The sequence below is a fragment of the Ranitomeya variabilis genome, chromosome 1 (assembly GCF_051348905.1).
Source record: "Ranitomeya variabilis isolate aRanVar5 chromosome 1, aRanVar5.hap1, whole genome shotgun sequence".
Classification (NCBI taxonomy): domain Eukaryota; kingdom Metazoa; phylum Chordata; class Amphibia; order Anura; family Dendrobatidae; genus Ranitomeya; species Ranitomeya variabilis.
The window spans coordinates 116500128-116525188 of NC_135232.1; the positions used below are offsets into that span (position 1 = coordinate 116500128).

General features: G+C 44.7%; 1 protein-coding gene across 3 annotated transcripts in view; it reads left to right on the forward strand.

The window, feature by feature from the left end:
* The window catches only part of PPIH (peptidylprolyl isomerase H), a 97989-nt gene extending 74824 nt beyond the window's left edge, over positions 1-23165 (forward strand). Inside the window, exons 8-10 of one of the 3 annotated variants that reach the window (XM_077288084.1) lie at positions 975-1015; positions 18705-18779; positions 22892-23165. In XM_077288084.1, coding sequence (XP_077144199.1) covers positions 975-1015; positions 18705-18773 — 110 coding nt within the window. In that variant the 3' untranslated portion in view covers positions 18774-18779; positions 22892-23165. Of the gene's footprint in view, positions 1-974; positions 1016-18704; positions 18787-22891 lie in introns of all 3 variants that reach the window. The other 2 variants (XM_077288091.1, XM_077288101.1) reach the window with 2 other exon arrangements.
* Positions 23166-25061: the final 1896 nt, after the last annotated feature.

The following is a 25061-nucleotide window of genomic DNA, read 5'->3' on the forward strand; positions in this document are numbered from 1 at the left end:
TATTTTTGGCAGCTGTCACACACTAAAAGACGCTTTTTATTGCAAAAAATAGTTTTTGCGTCAATACATTTTGACAGCTAGAATTTTTCCATATTTGGTCCACAGAGTCAGGTGAGGTCTTGTTTTTTACGGGAGGAGTTGACGTTTTTATTGGTACCATTTTCGGGCACATGACATTTTTTGATCGCTTTTTAATCCGATTTTTGTTAGGCGGAATTAACAAAAATAAGCAATTCATTAATTTCTTTTGGGGAGGGAGCGTTTATACCATTCCGCATTTGGTAAAATTGATAAAGCAGTTTTATTCTTCGGGTTATTACGATTACAATGATACCTCATTTATATCATTTTTTTTATGTTTTGGCACTTTTATACAATAAAATCTATTTTATATAAAAAATAATTTTTTTTGCATCGCTTTATTCTGAGTACTATAACTTTTTTCGCTGATGACGCTGTATGGCGGCTCGTTTTTTGTGAGACAAGATGCGGGTCTCAGGGAAGCACGCAAGGAGCCCCCTCCCTGCGTGATGCTTCCCTATGTCACCGAAACGCTGCTATCATGCGGGGGTTAATGTGCTGGGAGCGGTCCGTGACTGCTCCTAGCACATAGTGCCGGATATCAGCTGTGATAATCAGCTGACACCCGGCCGCTATCGGCCGTGCTCCCCCCATATGTGCGGCTGATCGCATATGAAGTACTATCCTGTCGACGGTCATACGGGCCCAGGTCACCTCGACGGGATAGTACGTCAGATGTCAGAAAGGTGTTTAAAATTAGTGATATTGAACCCTCCACGTCTTTACAAATCCAGGAAAGTTTTAATTAGTAAGACATATACTGTATGTTTTTCTTAATTTTGCTGTCTAAACCTTGGATTTGATTTATAGAAAGTTGTGTCCTATAGTTCGAAAAAAATATGATACGTTAAACTCTGGGGTAACTTAGTAATCTTTATTTTCTTTGTTTTCAGGTAAAGTCATCGATGGACTTCTTGTAATGAGAAAAATTGAGGTAATTTCATGTTTGTTGTTGTGATCCTTATAAAGCAACTTTCAGTTTATGAATGAAGAAATCATTTACTACACAGTCCTGAGTATGACCACATACAATGGCTTATGAAAATATTCACCCCCTTGGCTTTTAAGCTATTTTATTACATTACAACCTGTGTTTAAATATATTTTTGCAATCTGATTTGTGTGCAATGCCTCAGCACTAAATAGTCTAAGTTGCTGAAGTGAGAAAAATATAGGCATAAATTAAATTTATGGGACCAAATAACTAAAAATTGTCATGTGCATATGTATTCCCCACTTTTGCTATGAAGCCTCTAAACACTTCTGGTGCAAGCAGTTACCTTCATAAGGCCCATGCTTAGTGACGGGATGGCCACCTGTGTGCAATCCAAGTGTCACATGGTCTGTGAGTATTGAGCTGTTGTGGGAGCAGCTTGACCGTATGGTGCGCAAAAAGTGCCCATCAAGCTAAACCAACTTGTGGGAGGGGCTTCTGGAACCATGGGGTGAAATTTCTCCAGATTACCTTAGCAAATTAACTGCTAGAATGCCAAAGGTCTGCAATGCTGTAATTGCTGCAAAGGGGGCATTCTTTGTCGAAAGCAAAGTTTGAAGGAGAAAATTATTATTTCAAATAAAAAATCTATTTTTAGAAACTTGTCAATGTCTGGATTAGATTTTCAATTCATTTGGCAACTCATTTGATAAGTTCTCATGGAAAACACAAAATTGACTGGGTGTCCCCAAAATTTGGAACGCTAGTGTGTGTATGTGTATATGTATATTCACACACATATATATACACTGCTCAAGAAAATAAAGGGAACACTTAAACAACAGGATAGAATAGGCGCTACCAGGAGACAGGCCAGTACACAGAGACATGGAGGGGGCTGTAGGAGGGCAACAACCCAGCAGCAGGACCGCTACTTAAACCTTTGTGTAAGGAGAAACAGGAGGAGCACTGCCAGAGCCTTGCAACATGACCTCCAGCAGGCCACAAATATGCATGTGTCTGCCCAAACAGTTAGAAACCGACTCCATGAGGATGGTCTGAGTGCCCGACGTCCACAGATGGGGGTTGTGCTCACAGCCCAACACTGTACAGGATGCTTGGCATTTGCCACAGAACACCCGGATTGGCAAATTTGCCACTTGCGCCCTGTGCTCTTCACAGATGAAAGCAGGTTCACACTGAGCACATGTGACAGAGTCTGGACACGCCGTGGAGATCAATCTCATGCCTGCAACAACCTTGGCAGTGGGTTAGTAATGGTGTGGGGTGGTATTTCTTTGGAGGGCCGCACAGCCCTCCATGTGCTAGCCTGAGGTAGCCTGGCTGCCATTAGGTACCGAGATGAGATCCTCAGACCCCTTGTGAGACCATATGCTGGTGCGGTTGGCCCTGGGTTCCTCCTAATGCAGGACAATGCCAGACCTCATGTGGCTGGAGTGTGTCAGCAGTTCCTGCAAGATGAAGGCATTGAAGCTATGGACTGGCCCGCCCTTTCCCCAGACCTGAATCCGATTGAACACATCTGGGACATCATGTCTCGCACCATCCACCAACGTCACGTCACACCATTTATCAACGTCACGTTGCACCACAGACTGTCCAGGAGTTGGCGGATGCTTTATTCCAGGTCAGGGAGGAGATCCCTCAGACCATCTGCCGCCTCATCAGGAGCATGCCCAGGCATTGTAGGGAGGTCATACAGGCACGTGGAGGCCACACACACTACTGAGCATCATTCCCTTGTCTTGAGGCATTTCCACTGAAGTTGGATCAGCCTGTCACTTCATTTTCCACTTTGATTTTGAGCATCATTCCAACTCCAGACCTCCGTGGGATATTAGGTGTGATTTACAATGATCATTTTTATGTTTTATTGTTCTCAACACATTCCACTATGTAATGAATAAAGATTTACAACTGGAATATTTTATTCAGTGATATCTAGGATGTGGGATTTTAGTGTTCCCTTTCTTTTTTGATATAATTGTCTAAGGTCCACTTCCGTCTGTTTGTCTGTAACTTCCGTCTGTAACGGAAATCCCACGTCGCTGATTGGTCACGCCCGGCTGGCCGTGACCAATCAACGACAGGCACAGTCAGGCCGTGAATTGGCCCCTCCCTACTCCCCTCCAGTCAGTCACCAACGTTTTACTATTGATGCTGCATATGCAGCATCAATAGTAAAAACATATAATGTTAAAAATATTAAAAAACAAACAAAAAAAACAAAACAATATATATTCACACCTTCCGTCGTCCGCGCCAGCCTTTCCCGCTCCTCGAGACGTTCCGGTCCCAAGAATGCATTGCAGCAACAACCCGTGATGACATAGCGGTCTCGCGAGACCGCTACATCATCACAGGTTATAGCCGCAAGGCATTACTGGGAACGGAGCGTCGCAAGGAGCATCGCTAAAGGCCTGCGCTGGATCCGGGGGCCGCTGGAAGGTGAGTATATAACTAATTTTTATTTTATTTCTTTTTTTAAAAGGGATATGGTGCCCACATTGCTATATACTACATGGGCTGTGTTATATACTACGTGGGCTGTGTTATATACTGCGTGGGCTGTGTTATATACTTCGTGGACTGTGTTATATACTGTGTGGGCTGTGTTATATACTGTGTGGGCTGTGTTATATACTGTGTGGGCTGTGTTATATACTACCTCGCTGTGCTATATACTACGTGGGCTGTGCTATATCCTACGTGGCTGTGCAATATACTACGAGGCCTGTGTTATATACTACATGGGCTGTGCTATATACTACGTGCGCTGTGGCTGTGCTATACACTACGTAGCTGTGTTATATACTACGTGGCCTGTGTTATATACTGCGTAGTCTGTGCTCTATACTACGTGGGCTGTGCTCTACACTACGTGGGCTGTGTTATATACTACATGGGCTGTGCTATATACTATGTGGCTGTACTATATACTGCATAGCTGTGCTATATACTACGTAGCCGCCAACGAATAATCAGCGACAGGCGCAGTCAGGCCGCAAATTGGCACGGGATTTGAACCACGCTTCGCTAATTGGATGCGCCCTGCCGAATCCTGTGTATTTGTTGCATTATTATGAAATCTTCATAAATAAACTATATACATATTCTAGAATACCCGATGCGTTAGAATCGGGCCACCATCGCTTCAAGAGGTAGTCACCGGAAATGGTCTTCCAACAATCTTGAAGGAGTTCCCAGAGATGCTTAGCTCTTGTTGGCCCTTTTGCCTTCACTCTGCGGTCCAGCTCACCCCAAACCATCTCGATTGGGTTCAGGTCTGGTGACTGTGGAGGCCAGGTCAACTGGCGTAGCACCCCATCACTCTCCTTCTTGGTCAAATAGCCCTTACACAGCCTGGAGGTGTGTTTGGGGTCATTGTCCTGTTGAAAAATAAATGATGGTCCAACTAAACGTAAACCGGATGGAATAGCATGCCGCTTCAAGATGCTGTGGTAGCCATGCTGGTTCAGTATGCCTTCAATTTTGAATAAATTCCCAACAGTATCACCAGCAAAGCACCCCCACACCATCACACCTCCTCCATACTTCACAGTGGGAATCAGGCATGTAGAGTCCATCCGTTCACCTTTTCTGCGTCGTACAAAGACACGGTGGTTGGAACCAAAGATCTCAAATTTGGACTCATCAGACCAAAGCACAGATTTCCACTGGTCTTATGTCCATTCCTTGTGTTCTTTAGCCCAAACAAGTCTCTTCTGCTTGTTGCCTGTCCTTAGCAGCGGTTTCCTAGCAGCTATTTTACCATGAAGGCCTGCTGCACAAAGTCTCCTCTTAACAGTTGTTGTAGAGATGTCTCTGCTGCTAGAACTCTGTGCGGCATTGAGCTGGTCTCTAATCTGAGCTGTTGTTAACCTGCGATTTCTGAGGAGCCAGTTTCTTTGTAGCGCTTGATGGTTTTTGCAACTGCACTTGGGGACACTTTCAAAGTTGTCCTAGTTTTTCGGACTGACCTTCATTTCTCAAAGTAATGATGGGCACTCGTTTTTCTTTACTTAGAATTTGTATTATGGCAAGAAAAAAGCAGCTAACAGTCTATTCGGTAGGACTATCAGCTGTGTATCCACCAGACTTCTGCACAACACAACTGATGGTCCCAACACCATTTATAAGGCCGGAGACACACTGGTGCGAGATACGGCCGAGTCTCGCTGGTTAAAAGCAAGCTGTGGCACCTGCACTCCGGAGCGGAGCGTGCAGCTGCATAGCAATACATGGAGCCGCACGCTCCGCTCCGGAGTGCAGGTGCCACAGCTTGCTTTTAACCAGCGAGACTCGGCCGTATCTCGCACCAGTGTGTCTCCGGCCTAAGACAAGAAATCTCACTTATTAAACCTGACAGGGCACACCTGTGAAGTGAAAACCATTCCCGGTGACTACCTCTTGAAGCTCATCAAGAGAATGCAAAAAGTGTTCAAAGCAGTCATCAAAGCAAAAGGTGGCTACTTTGAAGAACCTAGAATATAAGACATAATTTCAGTTTCCCCATAGAATGTAAGTCCGCAAGGACAGGGTCCTTTCCCCTCTGTACCAGTCTGTCACTGTAAACCTGTTTACTGTAAACGATATTTATAACTCTGTATGTAACCCCTTTCTTATGTACAGCACCATGGAATTAATGGTGCTATATAAATAAATAATAATAATAAAGTTTCACACTTTTTTGTTAAGTATATAATTCCACATGTGTTAATTCATAGTTTTGATGCCTTCAGTGTGAATGTGCAATTTTCATAGTAATGAAAATACAGAAAAATCTTTAAGTGAGATGGTGTGTCCAAACTTTTGGTCTGTACTGTATATGCTTATACTAGATGGCAGCCTGATTCTAACGCATCGGGTATTCTAGAATATGTATATAGTTTATTTATGAAGTTTTCAGAATAATGCAATTTATACACAGGATTCGGCCGGCCCGCCACGACTAATTAGCGAAGCGTGGTTCAAATTCCGCACCAATTCGCGGGCGGACTGCGCCTGTTGCTGATTAGTCACGCCCAGCCACGAACAATCAGGGAAGCCAGGGCCAGCTCCAGGTTTTTGAGGGCCCCGGGCGAAAGAGTCTCAGTGGGCCCCCCTCTTTAACACATACCACGATTCACGATGCACAGATACAGCAGAGAAATATAGCACAGCCAAGTAGCGTATAACACAGCTCACATAGTATATTGCCCTGGCACGTAGTATATTGCCCTGGCACGTAATATATTGCCCTGGCACGTAGTATATTGCCCAGCCACGTAGTATATAGCACAGACACGTAGTATATTGCCCAGCCACGTAATATATAGCACAGTCACGTAGAAAATAACACTGCCCATGCAGTATATAGCACATGCCACGTAGTATAGAGCACAGCGATGTAGTATATAACACAGCCCACGCAGTATCTTAACACAGCCCACGTAGTATATAGCAATGTGGGCACCATATCCCTGTTAAAAAAAAGAATTAAAATAAAAAATAGTTATATACTCACCCTCCGACGGCCCCCTGGATCCAGCCCAGGCGTTTACCGATGCTCCTCGCGACGCTCCGGTCCCAAGAGTGCATTGCGGTCTCGCGAGGTGATGACGTACGGTCTCGCGAGACCGCTACGTCATCCTCTCGCAAGACCGCAATGCATGGACCGGTCATCAGAGCGTCGCAAGGAGCGGGAAAGGCATGGGCTGGATCCGGGGGGCCGACGGAGGGTGAGTATATAATGATTTTTTTATTTTTTTTATTATTTTTAACATTAGATCTTTTTACTATTGATGCTGCATAGGCAGCATCAATAGTAAAAAGTTGGTCACACAGGGTTAATAGCAGCGTTAACGGAGTGTGTTACACCACGGCATAACGCGGTCTGTTAACGCTGCCATTAACCCTGTGTGAGCGCTGACTGGAGGAGAGTATGGAGCGGGCACTGACTGCATGGGAGTAGGGAGCTGCCATTCAGCCGCCGGACTGTGCCCGTCGCTGATTGGTCTTGGCCTTTTTCCGCGACCAATCAGTGACTTGGGATTTCCATTACAGACAGAAAGACGGAAGTGACCCTTAGACAATTATATATATATATATATATATATATATATATATATATATATATATATATATATATATATATATTGATTGTCTAAGGGGTACTTCCGTCTGTCTGTCCTGGATATTCATTGGTCAAGGCCTCTGTCTGTCATGGAATCCAAGTCGCTGATTGGTCGCACCAGCTGCCTGTCATGGCTGCCGCGACCAATCAGCGACGGACACAGTCTGATTAGTCCCTCCCTACTCCGCTGCAGTCACCGCCCGCATACTCCCCTCCGGTCTCCCCCCGCAGACCCCGGCAGTGCCAGTCTCCTGCCCGCAAACAGCTCAGGTGGTGGGCTCCACACTCCCACCAGCCTGGCACACCGCCTTCAGCCTCCCAGGACCGTCCCCTGCTTACCGTCACCCCGTACTTGACAGCAATGCCCTGCACGTTGTCCCTGGGGCAGACCAGGTGCTCTATGTACCTCTCGGCCCAGGGCGCCGTCACGCTGGCCGCGGCTGTAGCACTGGCCACAGTCCCGCCATCTTCTGCGGAGGAATACACGCTCTGGTTGCCCAGTCACGTAGTATATTGCCCAGTGATGTAATATATTGCCCAGTCACGTAGTATATTGCCCAGTCACGTAGTATATTGCCCAGTCACGTAGTATATTGCCCAGCCACGTAGTATATTGCCCAGTCACGTAGTATATTGCCCAGTGACGTAGTATATTGCCCAGTCACGTAGTATATTGCCCAGTCACGTAGTATATTGCCCAGTCACGTAGTATATTGCCCAGTCACGTAGTATATTGCCCAGTCACGTAGTATATTGCCCAGTCACGTAGTATATTGCCCAGTCACGTAGTATATTGCCCAGTCACGTAGTATATTGCCCAGTGATGTAGTATATTGCCCAGTCACATAGTATATTGCCCAGTCACGTAGTATATTGGCCAGCCACGTATGTAGTATATTGCCCAGCCACGTAGTATATTGCACAGCGACTGAGTATACAGCACAGAGCCACGTAGTATACAGAGTTAAAATAAAAAATAAACATATACTCACCCTCCGAAGGCCCGTTGAAGTCCTGGCCCTGTGCGCGGTGCAGGCGTCAGCTTCCAGTCCCAGGGTGTGATGACGTCGCGGTCACATGACCGTGACGTCATGGCAGGTCCTTCTCGCGCAGGCATGCATGCATGTATGTATGTATGTATGTATGTACGTACGTACGTACGTACGTACGTACGTACGTACGTACGTACGTACGTACGTACGTACGTATGTTGCGCTGTGAGTGGTGTTTAAATCCCGCACAAATATCGCTGATTGGTCGCGGCCGGATGGGAGCAACCAATCAGGGAAGCATGTCTCAAATCCCTAACCAATGCACGGGAGGACTGCGCCTGTGGGGGGTTAGGGGCGCAGGATGTCGGGGGTTCTGGGTGCAGGATGTTGGAGGTTTGCACATGCTTGGCGTAGCCGCAGCTCTGCTCCCTCTTCCCGGCGCCGCTACTTCTTATTCGGGCGCCTCTGCTCCCTCTCCCGGGGGACCCTGCTCCTTCTCCCCGGCGCCACTGCCTTACACTCGGGCGTCTCTGCTCCCTCTCCCGGGGGACCCTGCTCCTTCTCCCCGGCGCCACTGCTTCTCACTCGGGCGCCGACCCTGCTCCTTCACCCCTGCTCTCCGCACATGCAGGACTCCGGGTGCCTGCACACAATAGGTAGTCACAGTAGTCACAGGCCTGCGTCCTCGCAGTGCCCTCTGCCCTCCACTCTTTGCCCTCTCCCGGTCCTCAGCTTCCTCACCGCCTCCCTCGCTCACCCGGGCCGGTACACGCACTGTCCGGGGGACCCTGCTCCTTCTCCCCGGTGCCCCGTCTCCCGCGCCCCGGCTGTCCGCACATGCAGGACTCCGGGTGCCCGCACACAATACGTCGTCACAGGCTGGCATTCTCGCAGCCCCCTCTACCCTCCACTCTTTGCCCTCTCCCGCCTCCCTTGCTCACCCGGAATGGTACAATCACTGTCCAGACGCCTCCACGTTCCCTCCTGGTCGGTACACTGTCCCGCTTTTCTCTCCTGTACATCGGTAGAGATGGTGGAGACCACGCCCCTTCCTGGAAATCCCGCGTCGCTCATTGGTCAGGGCCCAGTCGGCTGCGACCAATCAGCGACGCAGGATTTCCGGGACAGACAGACGGAAGTGCCCTTAGACAATTATATATTAGATATCTATCTATCTATATATACTAGATGGTGGCCCGATTCTAACACATCGGGTATTCTAGAATATGTACGTATGTATGTATATAGCAGCCACATAGTATATAGCGCAGGCCACGTAGTATATAGCAAATATTACGTGGCCTGTGCTATATACTATGTGGCTGCTATATACATACATACATACATATTGTAGAATACCGATGCGTTAATACAGGCCACACAGTATATAACGGTGGCCACGCAGTATATAACACAGCCCAAACAGTATATAACACAGGCCACACGGTATATAGCAGCCTGCAGTATATAACACAGGTCACGTAGTATGTAACACAGGCCACGCAGTATATCACACAGCCCACGTACTATATAACACAGCCCACGCAGTATATAGCAGCCACGCAGTATATAACACAGGCCACGCAGTATATCACAGAGCCCACGTACTGTATAACACAGCCCACGCACTATATAACACATCCCACGCAGTATATAACACAGCCCACGCAGTATATAGCAGCCACGCAGTATATAACACAGCCCACGTACTATATAACACAGCCCACGTACTATATAACACAGCCCACGTACTATATAACACCGCCCACGTACTATATAACACAGCCCACGTACTATATAACACAGCCCACGTACTGTAGAACACAGCCCACGCAGTATATAACACAGCCCACGCAGTATATGGCACAGCCCACGCAGTATATGGCACAGCCCACGCAGTATATAGCACAGCCCACGCAGTATATAGCACAGCCCACGCAGTATATAGCACAGCCCACGCAGTATATAACACAGCCCACGCAGTATATAACACAGGGCACGTAGTATTTAGCAGTGTGGGCACCATATTCCTGTTAAAAAAAATAATTAAAATAACAAATAGTTACCACATAGCTGCCACCATCTTCCGTTTCCCAGGATGCATTACGAAATTACCCAGATGACTTTGCGGTCTCGCGAGACCGCTAAGTCTTCTGGGTAATTTTGCAATGCATCTCTGGGAATTGCAGCCGGCGCGAGCGCATCGTCGGACTACGGAAGGTGAGAATAGCAGGTTTTTTGTTTTATTATTTTTAACATTACATCTGTTTACTATTGATGCTGCATAGGCAGCCTCAATAGTAAAAAGTCCTGCGGCAATGTCGCTGATTAGTCGCGCCCAGCCAACATTGCCACGGGATTTAAATCCCGCTTCCCTGATTGGTCGTGCCCAGCCGGCGCGACCAATCAGCGAAGCGGGATTTAAATCCCGAGCCAATGTCGCTGACTGGTCGTGCCGGCCGGGCGCTACCAATCAGCGAAGCGGCATTTAAATCCCACGGCAATGTCGGCTGGGCGCGACCAATCAGCGAAGCGGGATTTAAATCCCGCGCCAATGTCGCTGATTGGTCGCATGCGCCGGCTGGGTGCGACCAATCTGCGAAGCGGATTTAAATCCCGCGGCAATGTCGCTGATTGGTGGCGCCGGCTGGGCGCTACCAATCAGCGAAGCGGGATTTAAATCCCGCGGCAATGTCGCTGATTGGTCACGCGGTGTATTGCGGTCTCGCGAGATGATGACGTAGTGGTCTCGCGAGACCGCCACGTCATCATCTCGCAATGCATGGACCGGTCACCGGAGCATCGCGAGGAGCGGTAAAGGCCGGTTCTGGATGCGGAGGCCGACGGATGGTGAGTATATAACGATTTTGTATTTTTTTTTATTTTTAACATTAGATATTTTTACTATTGAGGCGGTGTAACGCAGCCATTAACCGTGTGTGAGCGCTGACTGCGGGGAGGAAGGAGCGGCCATTTTTCCGCCGGACTGTGCCTGTCTCTGATTGGTCGCGGCAAAACAGCCACAACCAATCAGCGAGTTGGATTTCCTTGACAGACAGAGGCCGCGACCAATGAATATCCGTGACAGACAGACAGAAAGACGGAAGTACCCCTTAGACAATTATATAGTAGAGATATATATATATCTCAATCTCATACAGAGTGGGCCATTTATATGGATACATCTACTGTAAATAAAATGGGAGTGGTTGGTGATAATAACTTCCTGTTTTGTGGCACATTAGTATTTGGGAGGGGAGAAACTTTTCAAGATGGGTGGTGACCGTGGCGGCCATTTTGAAGTAGGGCATTTTGGATCCAACTTTATTTTTCCAATGGGAAGAGGGTCATGTGATACATCAAACTTATTGAGAATTTCACAAGAAAAACAATGGTGTGCTTGGTTTTATCATAACTTTATTCTATTCTTTGATAAGTTATTTACAAGTTTGTGACCACTTATAAAATGTGTTTAAAGTGCTGCCTATTGTGTTGGATTGTCAATGCAACCCTCTTCTCCCACTCTTGACACACTGATAACAACACCGCAGAAGAAATGCTAGCCCAGGCTTCCAGTATCCATTGTTTCAGATGCTGCACATCTCCTATCTTCACAGCATAGACAATTGCCTTCAGGTGACCCCAAAGATAAGTCTAAGGGGGTCAAATCGAGAGACCTTGGTGCCCATAAAATAAAATCCACTTTCCAGGAAATTGTTCATGTAGGAATGCTCAGACCTGACCCCCATAATTGATGGTATGGTGTGGTATATGGGGTACAAAGATAGTGGGCTCATTCTTCATCATTGGAAACCTCACTGCCACTGGATATCTGAAATTGCTACATGATGATGTGTTGCCCTCTTTATGCACTGAAGATGGCACGTTCCCTGAGTTTTTCTAGCAAGATGGTCCACCACCACATTATGGGTGTCAGGTCTGAGCATTCCTACAAGGAATCTGACCCCCTTAGACTAGCATTTCTTCTGCGGTGTTGCTATCAGTGTGTCAAGAGTGGGAGAAGAGGGTTGCATTGACAATCCAACACAATGGGCAGCACTTTAAACACATTCTATAAGTGGTCATAAACTTGTAAATAACTCATGAAATAATAAAGTTACATTAAAACCAAGCACACCATTGTTTTTCTTGTGAAATTCTCAATAAGTTTGATGTCACATGACCCTCTTCCCATTGGAAAAAATAAAGTTGCATCCAAAATGGCTGACTTCAAAATGGCCACCATGGTCACCACCCATACTAATGTGCCAAAAACAGGAAGTTGATATCACCAATCTGTAACGCTCGCATCCTGACTGCTTGGCGCGAGCGTGGGGGTTGTGACCCCACTGTGCCACAAACCAGACTACCCTGGAAGTGGCGTGACTAAGCACCTACCTTGGTGTTCACTGGAGCCTCTGATGGTGAGGTCAGGCTTGTGCGGTAGGTAGCTGCCAGGTACTACTCCAGGGTGGTGTCTGGCTGTGGCTGATCCCACCGGGCGACGGAACTCTAGGACAGGGGCAGGCAACGGGATTGACTGACAGGAAGGCACAGCTGAGACACTGGCAGGCGGGCACGGCTGAGGCACTGGTAGGTGGGCACGGCTGGCACTCGGGCAGGCTGATATGGCTGGTACTTTGGCAGGACAGGTACTGACTAGGTAGGAATCGGCATACAGGCAGGTATATAGAAATATGTAGGGACCTGTTCAGACAGGAGGGTATATGGGAACAGGTAGGAACCTGACCTGTAGATTGCGGAACGGAAGTAGAGCAGGACCGCAAGGAGCAGATGCAAAGCAGAACCATAGGAGTCGGAGCTAAGAGCTGAAAGGTAGGAAGCGGAGCTAAGGGCAGAGCCACAGGAGGCGGAGCTAAGAGCAGAGCTGAAAGAGGTGGAGCCAAGAGCAGAACCGCTGCAGCGTGCAGAGCAGCAAGGTGCGCAGCAGAGCAGAACAGACCAGAGCTGCAGGTTTGCGGCGAAGTAGAGCAGAAAGGCGCAGAGCTACAAGGGTACGCACAGCAGAGTGGGAAAGGCAAACCGATAAGGAAACGGGAACAGAAATAGACCAGAGTACAGACAGGGACAGACACGGAAACAAGAACAGGACAAGATTCAGGCCTGGGTATGCAACCCCCAGGATGGCAGAGACAGGACAGGACCTGGCAGCTCAGTAGCAAGACACTAACTGAGGGAGAAAGTTGCTCAGGCATCCTCCAATGGGTGGAGATGCCTTAAGTACCTGAAACCTCTTGGCAACTGGCAGGGGACACCTTAGGAAGGTGCACATAGTCTCAGTAAGAATCGTGAATTGCCAGAGCCCCCCCCCCCCCTTACCCCCTTATGCACACAGCCGGGAAGCATGCACAGAATGTTGAGGGAGGATCCGGAGCGACCCTTCACGGCAACTGAAAATGACCAGACGGAGACGTGTGTCTCTGTTTGGGGGGATCGAGCAGATCTCTGATCCCCCCGTTTATTGTGTCGCACTTTTCATAATCTTAGAAGTTATACTTCAACCAATCAACATACGAACACGTTCACAGTTCTTAACCTATAAGAATGCAGGAACAGCCTGCACGTCAAGGACTCGTAGAACAATACACCTTCAGTCTCATGTCTTGTTCAGGTTGAAACAATCAAGGTCTCATAACAACTGTTAACTTTTACCTAGTAACAAAATTTATCTCAAAACAACAAGATGGAGTCGAAAAGCACAAAATGAAGTTTGCTTTAATTTTTCTTAGTTTAACCCTTCACAAGAGCAGGCAGGAGACCTGAAGCACACAGCATGGAAGTGGCAGAAGACAGGACTCACAGCATGGCCCGGAGTAGTGAGTAAGTTGGTGTGTAAAGGCAGGTGGGGGATGGAAGGCCATGCATTGATGCCTGCAGGGTTGTTACACAACCATTCCCATTTTATTTAGGTGTATCCATATAAATGGCCCACCCTGTGTATGGCATTAATAAGAGAGGCAGCACAGAGACCAAAGATAACTCTGAAGGAGCTGCAGATTTCCCATGCAGACACAGGAGTTTCTGTCCATACGATCACAATAAGCCGTACACTCCATAGAGGTGGCCTTTATGGTCACAATAAGCTGTACACTCCATAGAGGTGGCTTTTATGGAACAGTGAGCAGAAAAAAGCCTTTACTTACAATTTTTGTGTAAGGATAATTTTCAGTTTGCCAAAAGACGTGGGAGACTTCCCAAATGTATGGAGGAAGGTGCTGTGGTCAGATGAGACCAAAATTGAGCTTTTTGACCACCTGTCACGTGGTTACCGCGACAGTGTGGAGCCAGAAGACTGTAGCGTCTGATTGCTCCTACTCTGGCGCTAAGAAAAAACACTTCTATACTTCTCCTTTGTTTTAATGGTGCTTCTTTAACCCATTACTTGCCAAATTAGCAATTTTCATTTTTATTTTTTTTTTATGACAGATTTTTAATAATTTGGGTCCTAATGAATCAGAAACATAATCTGCAAAAATTTTTCAAGTACGGACTTTTCAGAAAAGGGCGTCCCAATATTCAATTAAAAATGACAATGACATGATTTCCTATTTTGAAAACATTCATTTTACAAACACAACACAAAAAATTGGACCTAATTATAAAAAAAATATAAAATCTTAGTTGCTAGAAGCTAAAGATTTGGCTTCCCAAAAAAAGGACATTGGTAGATAATGGGTTAAGCATAACAGGGGTTAATCGGCCATGTTGGAAGACTCTGTGTTCTCAGCTGAGCTCAGTTAGCCACTCCCATCCACTTTATAATCTGGTCTCTGGTGCAAATCCATGTCAGAGCTAGCATTTGCAGCATGACTTCAGGAGGAAGAGGTGTTCATATGAGAAGGAGTGTTGGGGGAGTTATCTGTGACTGTTTCGTGGTTTGTACGTGAGGCAATTCTCGTCCCTTGTTTGTGTAGCCCTGTTTGTCAGGTTGGTGGGCTGCGATGCACAATAGCACCCCTCTTCCCTGGGTGGGGGAAGAGAACAGACAGAGGGCTAACTCAGGAGATAAGGCAAGGGTGATGGCCCCGGCATCTTCACCTTTGTAAGTATCCCAGGGAATAGGGCGAGCACGGGCGTCCCTTAGTGATTGAGACAGGGAAGGAGTCCCTGGTCCCGGGTCGCTCGACAGCGGTGTCGTGACACCACCAAGTTAAATGCTATATCTGGCACCAAACCAACATAGCTCATCACCCCAAGAACACCATCACCACAGTGAAACGTGGTGGCAGTATCATGAAAATGGTTCAAGTCGAGTGGAAGATGGATGGTGCAAAATACAGGGATAGTCTTGAGTAAAAACTGTTTGTTTTTCATTGATTTGGGATAGAAGTTCACCTTCCAACAAGACAGTGACCTGAAGCATACTGCTAAAACAGTGGTTTAAGAGGAAACATGTAATTGTTTTGGAGTGGGCCAATCAAAGCCCAGACTTTAATCAAATTGAGAATTTATCGGACTTGAAGATTGCTAGGAAACAATCAATCTAATTTGAAGGAGCTGGAGCGGTATTGCCTTGAGGAATGGACAAAAATCCCACTGGCAACATGTGGAAAGCTCACAGAGACTTCTCCAAAGCAAATTGCAGCTGTAAGTACCGCAAAAAGAGGCTCTACAACATACTGACTTTAGGGGGTGAATAGTTATGCACACTGAAGTTTTCAGTTATTTTGTATATGAACTCGTAATCACCTGGAGAATCGTAATGGCAGGTCAGTTTCAGCATTTAGTGAACATGGTAAAAAAAAAAAAAGTGGAATTGCACTTTTTTTTGCAGTTTCACCGCACTTGGATTTTTTTTTCCTGTTTTCCAGTACACCATATATTAAAACCAATGGTGTCGTTCAAAAGTACAACTTGTTCCGTAAAAAACAAGTCCTCATATGGCCCATATTGACCGAAAAATAAAAAAGTTGGTTGTAATTTTAACTTTTGATCATGATGATGATGATGATGATTCCAGTGATTAGTTGCTGTGGTCACATGAATGATCAACTGACCAGCATCAATGCAGGACTAAAGCGTCATCAGGGTTAAGGTCCTAAGTAGTGATGAGCGAGTGTGCTCGTTATTCGAGTTTCTCCGAACATGCTCAGGTGATCTCCGAGTATTTATGACTGCTCGGAGACTTAGTTTTCCTCTCCTCAGCTGCATGATTTGTGGCTGCTATACAGCTTGAATACATGATTCCCTAACAAACAGGCGACCCCCACATGTATTTAAGATGTCTAGAGGCCGCAAAACATGCAGCTGCGTCGACACAAACTACATCTCAGAGCATTAACAAATACTCGGAAACCACCGGAGCATGCTCGGAGAAACTCGAATAACGAGCACACTCGCTCATCACTAGTCATAAGTAGGGTTGAGCTAAACGGATCGTTCATTTTCAAAAGTCGCCGACTTTTGGCAAAGTCGGGTTTCGTGAAACCCGACCCGACTCCAGCTTGGGATCGGCCACGTGGTCGGCGATCTTGGCGCCAAAGTCGCGTTTTGTATGACGCCTTCCCCGCCATTTTTTCAGCCAATTAAGGAGTGTGGGCAGCGTGATGACATAGGTTCCGGCCTGGTTTCTGCGGCGTCATAGAGCCATATTACCGTTTGGGCTGCAGTGATTTCCGCAGTCAAACACAACATATGCTTTGCACGGAGGAGAGAGAGCGAGAGAGAGAGAGTTAGTTAAGTAAATGTAAAAAATAATCCACATCCACATTGACTTGCATTGGGTTTCGTGTTCCGGTCCGGAACCCGACTTTACAGTAGAATCGGCCGATTTCACGCGATCCGACTTTCGAGAAGGTCGGGTTTCACAAAACCCAACTCGATCCTAAAAAAGCAAAAGTCGCTCAACCCTAGTCATAAGTAATGATTATTTCTTTTATAATATTCCCAACTTTTGCAAAAGTTTTGTAAAACCCTGGATTCCTGTTTTTAAGGTTGTAAACAAACTATTTTAAGGAAAAATTGGTAATAAATGTTAATTACTCTCAAATTTAAATAAGAAAATAATCTCTGTATAAAGGTTGTAGTTACATGTTAGTCACTGCCTGTTGGTGCCTCAGGCTAAGGCAGGGGTCACATTAGCGTATAGCATCCGATGTGAGATGATAACGACACTCGGCTCAAACTCTGCTACGAGCGTGAGCCCGAGTGTCAGTACTTTGTGCCCCGGTCCTCTCGCATGTCCATCTCCTCCATTGCTGGCATATGCGGTAATCGCACTGCACTCGGATGACATTTGAGTGCAATCCGATGTTTCACTTGCACCCGTCGACTTGTATGGGTGAGTGTGATCTGATTCTAAGGTGCACCCACAGCATCCTGCCATCTTTCTCTCATGCTGAATCAGCACTAGAAAATAATCGCAGATCTGAGCTGCGGCAGAGAATAACACTGGGCCCAGTGCTAAGCGATGTTTTATATGCTTGTGTGAAAAGAACATCTGCACTGGTAAAAGTGGGGAAATCACGGTGATTGTCCTCTTTGACACAGGAAAAGGGTTTTTTTAACTTCAGAATCCATCCACTGCACCATTTTTTGGCAACAATGGGTGGCTTCAGCCTCCCGGAGCTCTTCTCATTTAGCGATGCTTTACAACCCTTTCCTCAGGGTACCTTTACATAATAGGGTATTTTAGTTTCACTGCTGTTGCATCTTTTTTTTCCAGGAATTTCAGAATCTCTGCTAAAAGACACATGGGACTTTTTTTTTCAATAATCAATTTAAAAATCATTGCAAATTAAAATAAAAAAAAATGGGGGGAAAAAAAGCATATGTAAATTTCCACTTAAAACGAGTCAGAAAACAAATTCTTAATCTAGCGACAATTTCATTAACCCTTTCGCTGACTTTTTGATTTGTTTTATTTGGGGTTTGTTGTGGGGAAGAGGTTAGGTTCACATTTAGATTCTATTCCTTACTGATACATTTTCTGAAAGTCAACGCTGGGCACATTGTCACAATGTCACCCAGCACTTAATACATGCAGGAAACTGCAATCAATTTTGGGCCAATATTAGTTTTGGGGGTTTTCTTGTGACCCAAACAGAAAATTAGATTCCCCACACCATACATAAATTATCATAAACCACCAATTTTGGTTTTATTTTGTTTTCCATTTTTTGGGGGAGGTGTTTACTAGGTGCGATAAATGGAGTGCCCATTCAGTCTTTTGGGTACACTCAGACTGGCGTGTAGCCAATGTATCACTTGGACAATATATACACTTTAGTTTCACCTTGTAGGATACCGAGAATGTCTAGAAATCTCTTATTGTGTCCTTGTTTTGCATCTTCGAAGGGGTTTAGCTTGGCAGGTGTCTCTTTTGGGAACCTTTAATTGTTTGGGTTTTTTTTACGAGAAGATGGTAAAGTGTCTTTGTACTGACAGACTGTAGAGATTCATTGCCTGGGATGAAGAATCAGAAACTCAGCAGGGACTGAATGCGATAAAGTAGACTATGGGAATTCTAGGATGTTGTGGTACTGGGATGGAACTGTGTAACCATCCGTAATGTACATGACCTGCAACTTTCTCTTTACAGAATGTCCCTACTGGCCCCAACAATAAACCAAAACTGCCTGTTGTCATTGCCCAGTGTGGAGAAATGTAATTGCAGGTGAGAGGTAAATGTGTATTTTGACTTAAGATAATAAATAGTGATGAGCGAATATACTCGTTACTCGAGATTCTCGAGCATGCTCTGGTGTCCTCAGAGTATTTTTTAGTGCTCGGAGATTTAGTTTTTCTTGCCGCAGCTGAATGATTTACATCTGTTAGCCGGCATAAGTACATGTGGGGGTTGCCTGGTTGCTAGGGAATCCCCACATGTACTTATGCTGGCTAACAGATGTAAATCATTCAGCTGCGGCAAGAAAAACTAAATCTCCGAGCACTAAAAAATACTCTGAGGACCCCCGAGCGTGCTCGAGAAATCGCAAGTAACGAGTATATTCGCTCATCACTAATAATAAGCTGAAGCTTCTGAGCACCATATAGTCATATACATAAAGTATGCTGTCTTGTGTATGCGATCTTGCATAACATTCTCAATACTTCATTTGGATGTAACCATTTACGCGGTTTATTGAATATTTCCTATGATTATAGGCGGTTCTTAATTAAATAAATCCTGTATTAATAACGAAGAGTGGCATAGAGTATTGTCAACATTCCAGCCTTCAGACACCTATAGCAATAAATGGAGAGAGCTGGTATATGCACCACCACATCGCCACTCACTGCTGGTCGGACACCAGCTGGAACAAGGGACTCCTGTTCTGGAGATAGGAGCAGGTCCCAAAGGCGAGATTTTATAACACATCCAATAGATATGTCATAAATGTCTCTCCTGAGACAACCCCTGTAATGTACAACCCCTGGCAAAAATTATGGAATCACCAGGCTTGGAGGATGTTCATTCAGTTGTTTAATTTTGTAGAAAAACTACAGATCACGGACATGGCACAAAACTAAAGTCATTTCAAATGTCAACTTTCTGGCTTTAAGAAACACTAAAATAAATCAAGCACAAAAAATATGGTAATCAGTAATGGTTACTTTTTTTAACCACGCATAGGGGAAAAATTATGGATTCACCCTGTAAATTTTCATACCCAAAAATAACACCTGCATCAAATTAGCTCTGCTCGTTAGTCTGCATCTAAAAAGGAGTGACCACACCTTGGAGAGCTGTTGCACTAAGTGGACTGACGTGAATCATGGCTCCAACACTAGAGATGTCAGTTGAAACAAAGGAAAGGATTATCAGACTCTTAAAAGAGTAAATCATCACGCAATGTTTCAAAAGATGTTGGTTGTTCACAGTCAGCTGTGTCTAAAATGTGGACCAAATACAAACAACATGGGAAGGTTGTTAAAGGCAACCATACTGGTAGACCAAGGAAGACATCAAAGCGTCAAGACCGGAAACTTAAAGCAATATGTCTCCAAAACAGGAAATGCACAACAAAACAAATGAGGAATGAATGGGTGGAAACTGGAGTCAACGTCTGTGACTGAACTGTAAGAAACCGCCTAAAGGAAATGGGATTTACATACAGAAAAGCTAAACGAAAGCCATTATTAACACCTAAACAGAAAAAAACAAGGTTACACTGGGCTAAGGAAAAGCAATCGTGGACTGTGGATGACTGGATGAAAGTCGTATTCAGAGATGATTCATGAATCTGCATTAGGCAAGGTGATGATGCTGGAACTTTTGTTTGGTGCCGTTCCAGTGAGATTTATAAAGATGACTGCCTGAAGAGAACATGCAAATTTCCACAGTCATTGATGATATGGGGCTGCATGTCAGGTAAAGGCACTGGGGAGATGGCTGTCATTTCATCTTCAATAAATGCACAAGTTTATGTTGATATTTTGAACACTTTTTTCTTATCCCATCAATTGAAAGGATGTTTGGGGATGATGAAATCATTTTTCAAGATGATAATGCATCCTGCCATAGAGAAAAAACTGTGAAAACATTCCTTGAAAAAAGACACATAAGGTCAATGTCATGGCCTGCAAATAGTCCAGATCTCAATCCAATTGAAAATCTTTGGTGGAAGTTGAAGAAAATGGTCCATGACGAGGCTCCAACCTGCAAAGCTGATCTGGCAACAGCAATCAGAGAAAGTTGGAGCCAGATTGATGAAGAGTACTGTGTGACACTCATTAAGTCTATGCCTCAGAGACTGCAAGCTGTTATAAAAGCCAGAGGTGGTGCAACAAAACTAGTGATGTTTTGGAGTATTTTTTTGTTCGTTTGTTTTTCATGATTCCATAATTTTTTCCTCCGAATTGAGTGATTCCATAATTTTTACCCTATGCTTGGTTAAAAAAAAGTAACCATTACTGACTACCACATTTTTGTTCTTGATTACTTTTAGTGTTTCTTAAAGCCAGAAAGTTGCCATTTGAAATGACTTTAGTTTTGTGCCATGTCTGTGATCTGCTTTTTTTTTACAAAATTAAACAACTGAATGAACATCCTCCAAGGCTGGTGGTTCCATAATTTTTGCCAGGGATTGTACTAGCAGATAGAGATATATCAGTGTATACTAGTCTAGTACATCTGTATAGATAATGCTGTTGAGGTTTATAGACAGAGAAAATCCTCTCAGACAACAGTGCTCACTGCTTATGTTTCTGCCTCACATACACGTTTTGAAATGTCAAAGACTAAGTAAATGAAAGAGTTGAAAAAAAATAAACACCTATAGAGGAATCATCCAAACAACTGCCACCCAACTTTTCTCAGTGCTGGCTTTGGAAGCATGGACTGTCTGCGAGCTTGAGATCAGGACACCTTTTGTTATGTGAAGTTTATGAACCCTTCTTATAGACAACAGTATAGATTATACTATTGAAGTTTTTAGCCAAAGAAAATCCTCACCATAGTGCAGCCCATGGCTCACTTCTAGTGTTACTGTTTCCCATACAGTGTTTGAAATGTCAGAGACCAAGTAAAAGAAAAGGCTGGAAAATAGACATATGGCATATTCATTCAGTCAACTGATGCCTAGCTTTGCTCAATACCTATGCCCGAATCCACATTTTAGATCTGGAAACTTTTCTTAAGTATATTATTTTAAGTTAATTTTAGGATTAATTTTTGACCTGGACAACCTCTTTAACTAGTGTTATGGTCACTTTGAGAATCACTGTATGCCCAGGAGCTTGGTTACAATGTTAAAGCAGCGCCCCCATCAAAATGTTATCCTCATAACATATTGGAATCATATTATATAGCACTGTGTTCTTACAATTGCTCATTTCCCTTTCTACCCAGTTATTTTGTTTTCCATTAGGTCTATGACATCACGTGATTAAAAACTGACTAGCTGAGTCCTTCTCAGCTCTATGTAACAACAGGAGGTCAATTTTCTCTGCACAAGTCATGAGTCACTGCCAAAGTCCCTGGCAGGAGGAGGGGGAGTGTCATGGTTAGGACATGGTTAATATCCTGTTCTCTCAGGGTTAATGTTGTTGGCCTCTCTTTCAAGATGGGAGGGCTATTTGTACTCGCTCCTAACCTGGTGTCCCTGTCAGCTATAGGTTTACTTCAGTCTGTATGCTTGAGCTCTGGAGTGTGTGCCGGCTTGCATAGTGTTCTTGCTTTCCAAACGTTACTCTATTCGTTTTCCTGGATTACTTACCTCTGGCTTTGCTTCTGACTATTCCCTGACTCTCCATACTGGTATCTCGTGATCTCCTGGCTAGGACCTCTGCTTGTTTGACTATTCTTTGGTTGTCCCTTCTCCGTTTCCAGGCGTCTGGCTCCGCCCCCTGACCTCCTCCCACTCTGTCACATGTCTAAGGTCCTATTGCTTTATTTGGTCACTCTGTCACATGTGTAAGGTCCCGTTGTTGATCAGGTTAGTAACTCGGCGTCTAGCCCAGCTCCTTTGCTGCTGGGTGCAGATTTCCCTGCAGTAGCTATACCCGGGCGCCGTGACAGGGAGCAGTGACAACAGACTTCCTGTTTCTACATAGAGCAGAGAAAAGAGAAGAATCAGCTGGGTAGAAAGGCAAAATGAGCATTTGTAAGCACACAGTGCCACATAATATGATGACTGCAATATATTAAGAGGATAAAAACTTTGATGGGAGTATGAAGGCTTCTTTAACCTAAAGATATTTTACTTCATGCCTTCAATTAGGGTATGATCCGTGTTCTGATCTCATCACTGCCATTAAGTCATTTTGTAATTTTTCATTTTCCAGATGTCCTTACCCAGATCTCATGTTGCACAGGAAGACGGAGCGGCTCTTGTTGAATTTAGACATGTAATAGGGCTGCACATAACGACATGCAGGCAGCCTTCCAGAAGGTTCTTGATGTGGAGGAGACTACTTTTTCTGTTGGATTACATTTTGGAGAAATAATGGACTTTATGTGCTGGGCCATTAATATGTGAATTACCACGTTTACGATTTTCTTTGTAAAATCTGATATATTTTGTGTATCTTTTTCTAATTAAAGTGAGAAAAATATAAATCTGTTTCATATTGTGTGATCCTGGTCATATTTAAACAAGTACGTAATTAATATATACGTAAATTAAATACGTAATTAATATATGGGTGTGCATTACAGGACATCACTGAGTGTTATGGATGCTGAAGATAAGCAGCCCATCGTGTCACCCATGCTGTTCAATATCTGGAAATGGTCCGTGTGCCAGATTCTTGTCATTAGAAATTATCAAAAAGATTCCCATGACCCTAGTCCAGTGGCCTTGTTGGTCATCCGTGGCCACTGGAACAGGACCCTGTCAGCCGCCTCCTACCTCTAATTAGCATGCGTGGTGCATGTTTGTTGCATTGCAATGATGACATCGTACTGGATCTATGAATCAGAAGAAGTGCAGGGAATTCCTACTGGGACAAAGCGGTTTCTACAGCTTTAGTCCAGCAGTTGTGGACTTTGACTTGGCTGCTAGATCAGGGTCCTGGGAGTCTTTTTGATCATGTCTACCGGTAACCTATGATTAATAAACACTATTACTGTACTGGATATTAGTTACCCAGATGATAACTGACTGCTGATCTGAAGGAACCCCAAAGAATATATAAAATATAACTTTTAATGAAAATCTATTAAAAGGGACAAACAACGGCCAAGCAGACAGACACCACACTTAAAAATGCACTCTGAGTTCACCCTGTGATAAATGCCCTTGCAATGTAAAAGTAATATTGTAGTAGAAACAATGAAATGTATATAATAAACTTGCTCTCAGGTGCCAGTTCTATACTCTTGGGACAATGCCGCCTTGGCCTTCACCTAGAGATGTGGCTAGGCTAAGAATGGGTTTCGTCTTCTCATGTAAAAGGCAAGGGTGATCATTCATATGCTCCATCTTGAGTGCCAGTACTTATCTGTGTAGGTCTTTCAATACAGCATCATTCATGCCTGAACAATCGGGAAATAATATATTCAACAATATTCCAATGGTGTGTTCTTAACCATGCCTATCCGAGACTGCAGTGGGTGAGATAGTAAGTATTGTGTGGAATATTTCTGTGACGTGAGTCAGAGTGGTCAAGGAGTCCCAAGGTCAGAAGCCAGGAGAGTACATCATAAACAGAACAAAGAGACAAAAGCATAGTCAGGTAACGTTCCGAGGTCAGAGTCCCGGGAGGATAACGGATCAGAGCAGAAGGGGGTTAAACATTAAACAGGCGGATGGTCAGTATGAAGTCCAAGGTCAGGCAACAGATCAAGCATACACATCTCAAGGCACAGGAGAACAAACCTCACAAGCTGATTGTATGTCTGGCAGAGTTATGGGAGACACAGCTCAGTTAACAAGCATGGCAATTAGCTGGAATAATGAACACATGGAGACAGCCAATGCCTCACAGTCTCAGATTGGATAGTCGAGCTGTCAATCAACACAGAGACAGCTTCGGCACACCCCTATACCAGATTGGCCTGCCGAGCTGTCGGTAACAATTTCTTTACATGTCCTACACAAAAGGTGTATTTAGAACAAAATATTCACAAAGCTAAGGTCAGCTTCGTATGTGTTATGGAAAATCATCTTCCTCATAAGCCTCCAGTTATGTACTGTTACGCCATGGTTATAGAGAGTCACATGAGCTATCCCATTGTCAGGCTCAGAGAGAAGTATGATCCTGGTTGTTTAACCCCCTCAATGGCGCTTTTTATTAAAACTGTGGCATCTAATCGATTAGACAGAGCAAGACTGTAGAGTTCTAATAGGTTGTCAATAGTCCCAAAGGCTCCAATACAAATTAAATGAAAGGTGACTAAATCCAGCAATTTCAACCCTCCGATGTCTATGGGGGCCTCCTAAATCTGTCATGTGGAATTTCAACAACTGTGTTTTGTTGTTTTTTTGTTTTGTTTTTTTTCAGGGGAGATAAA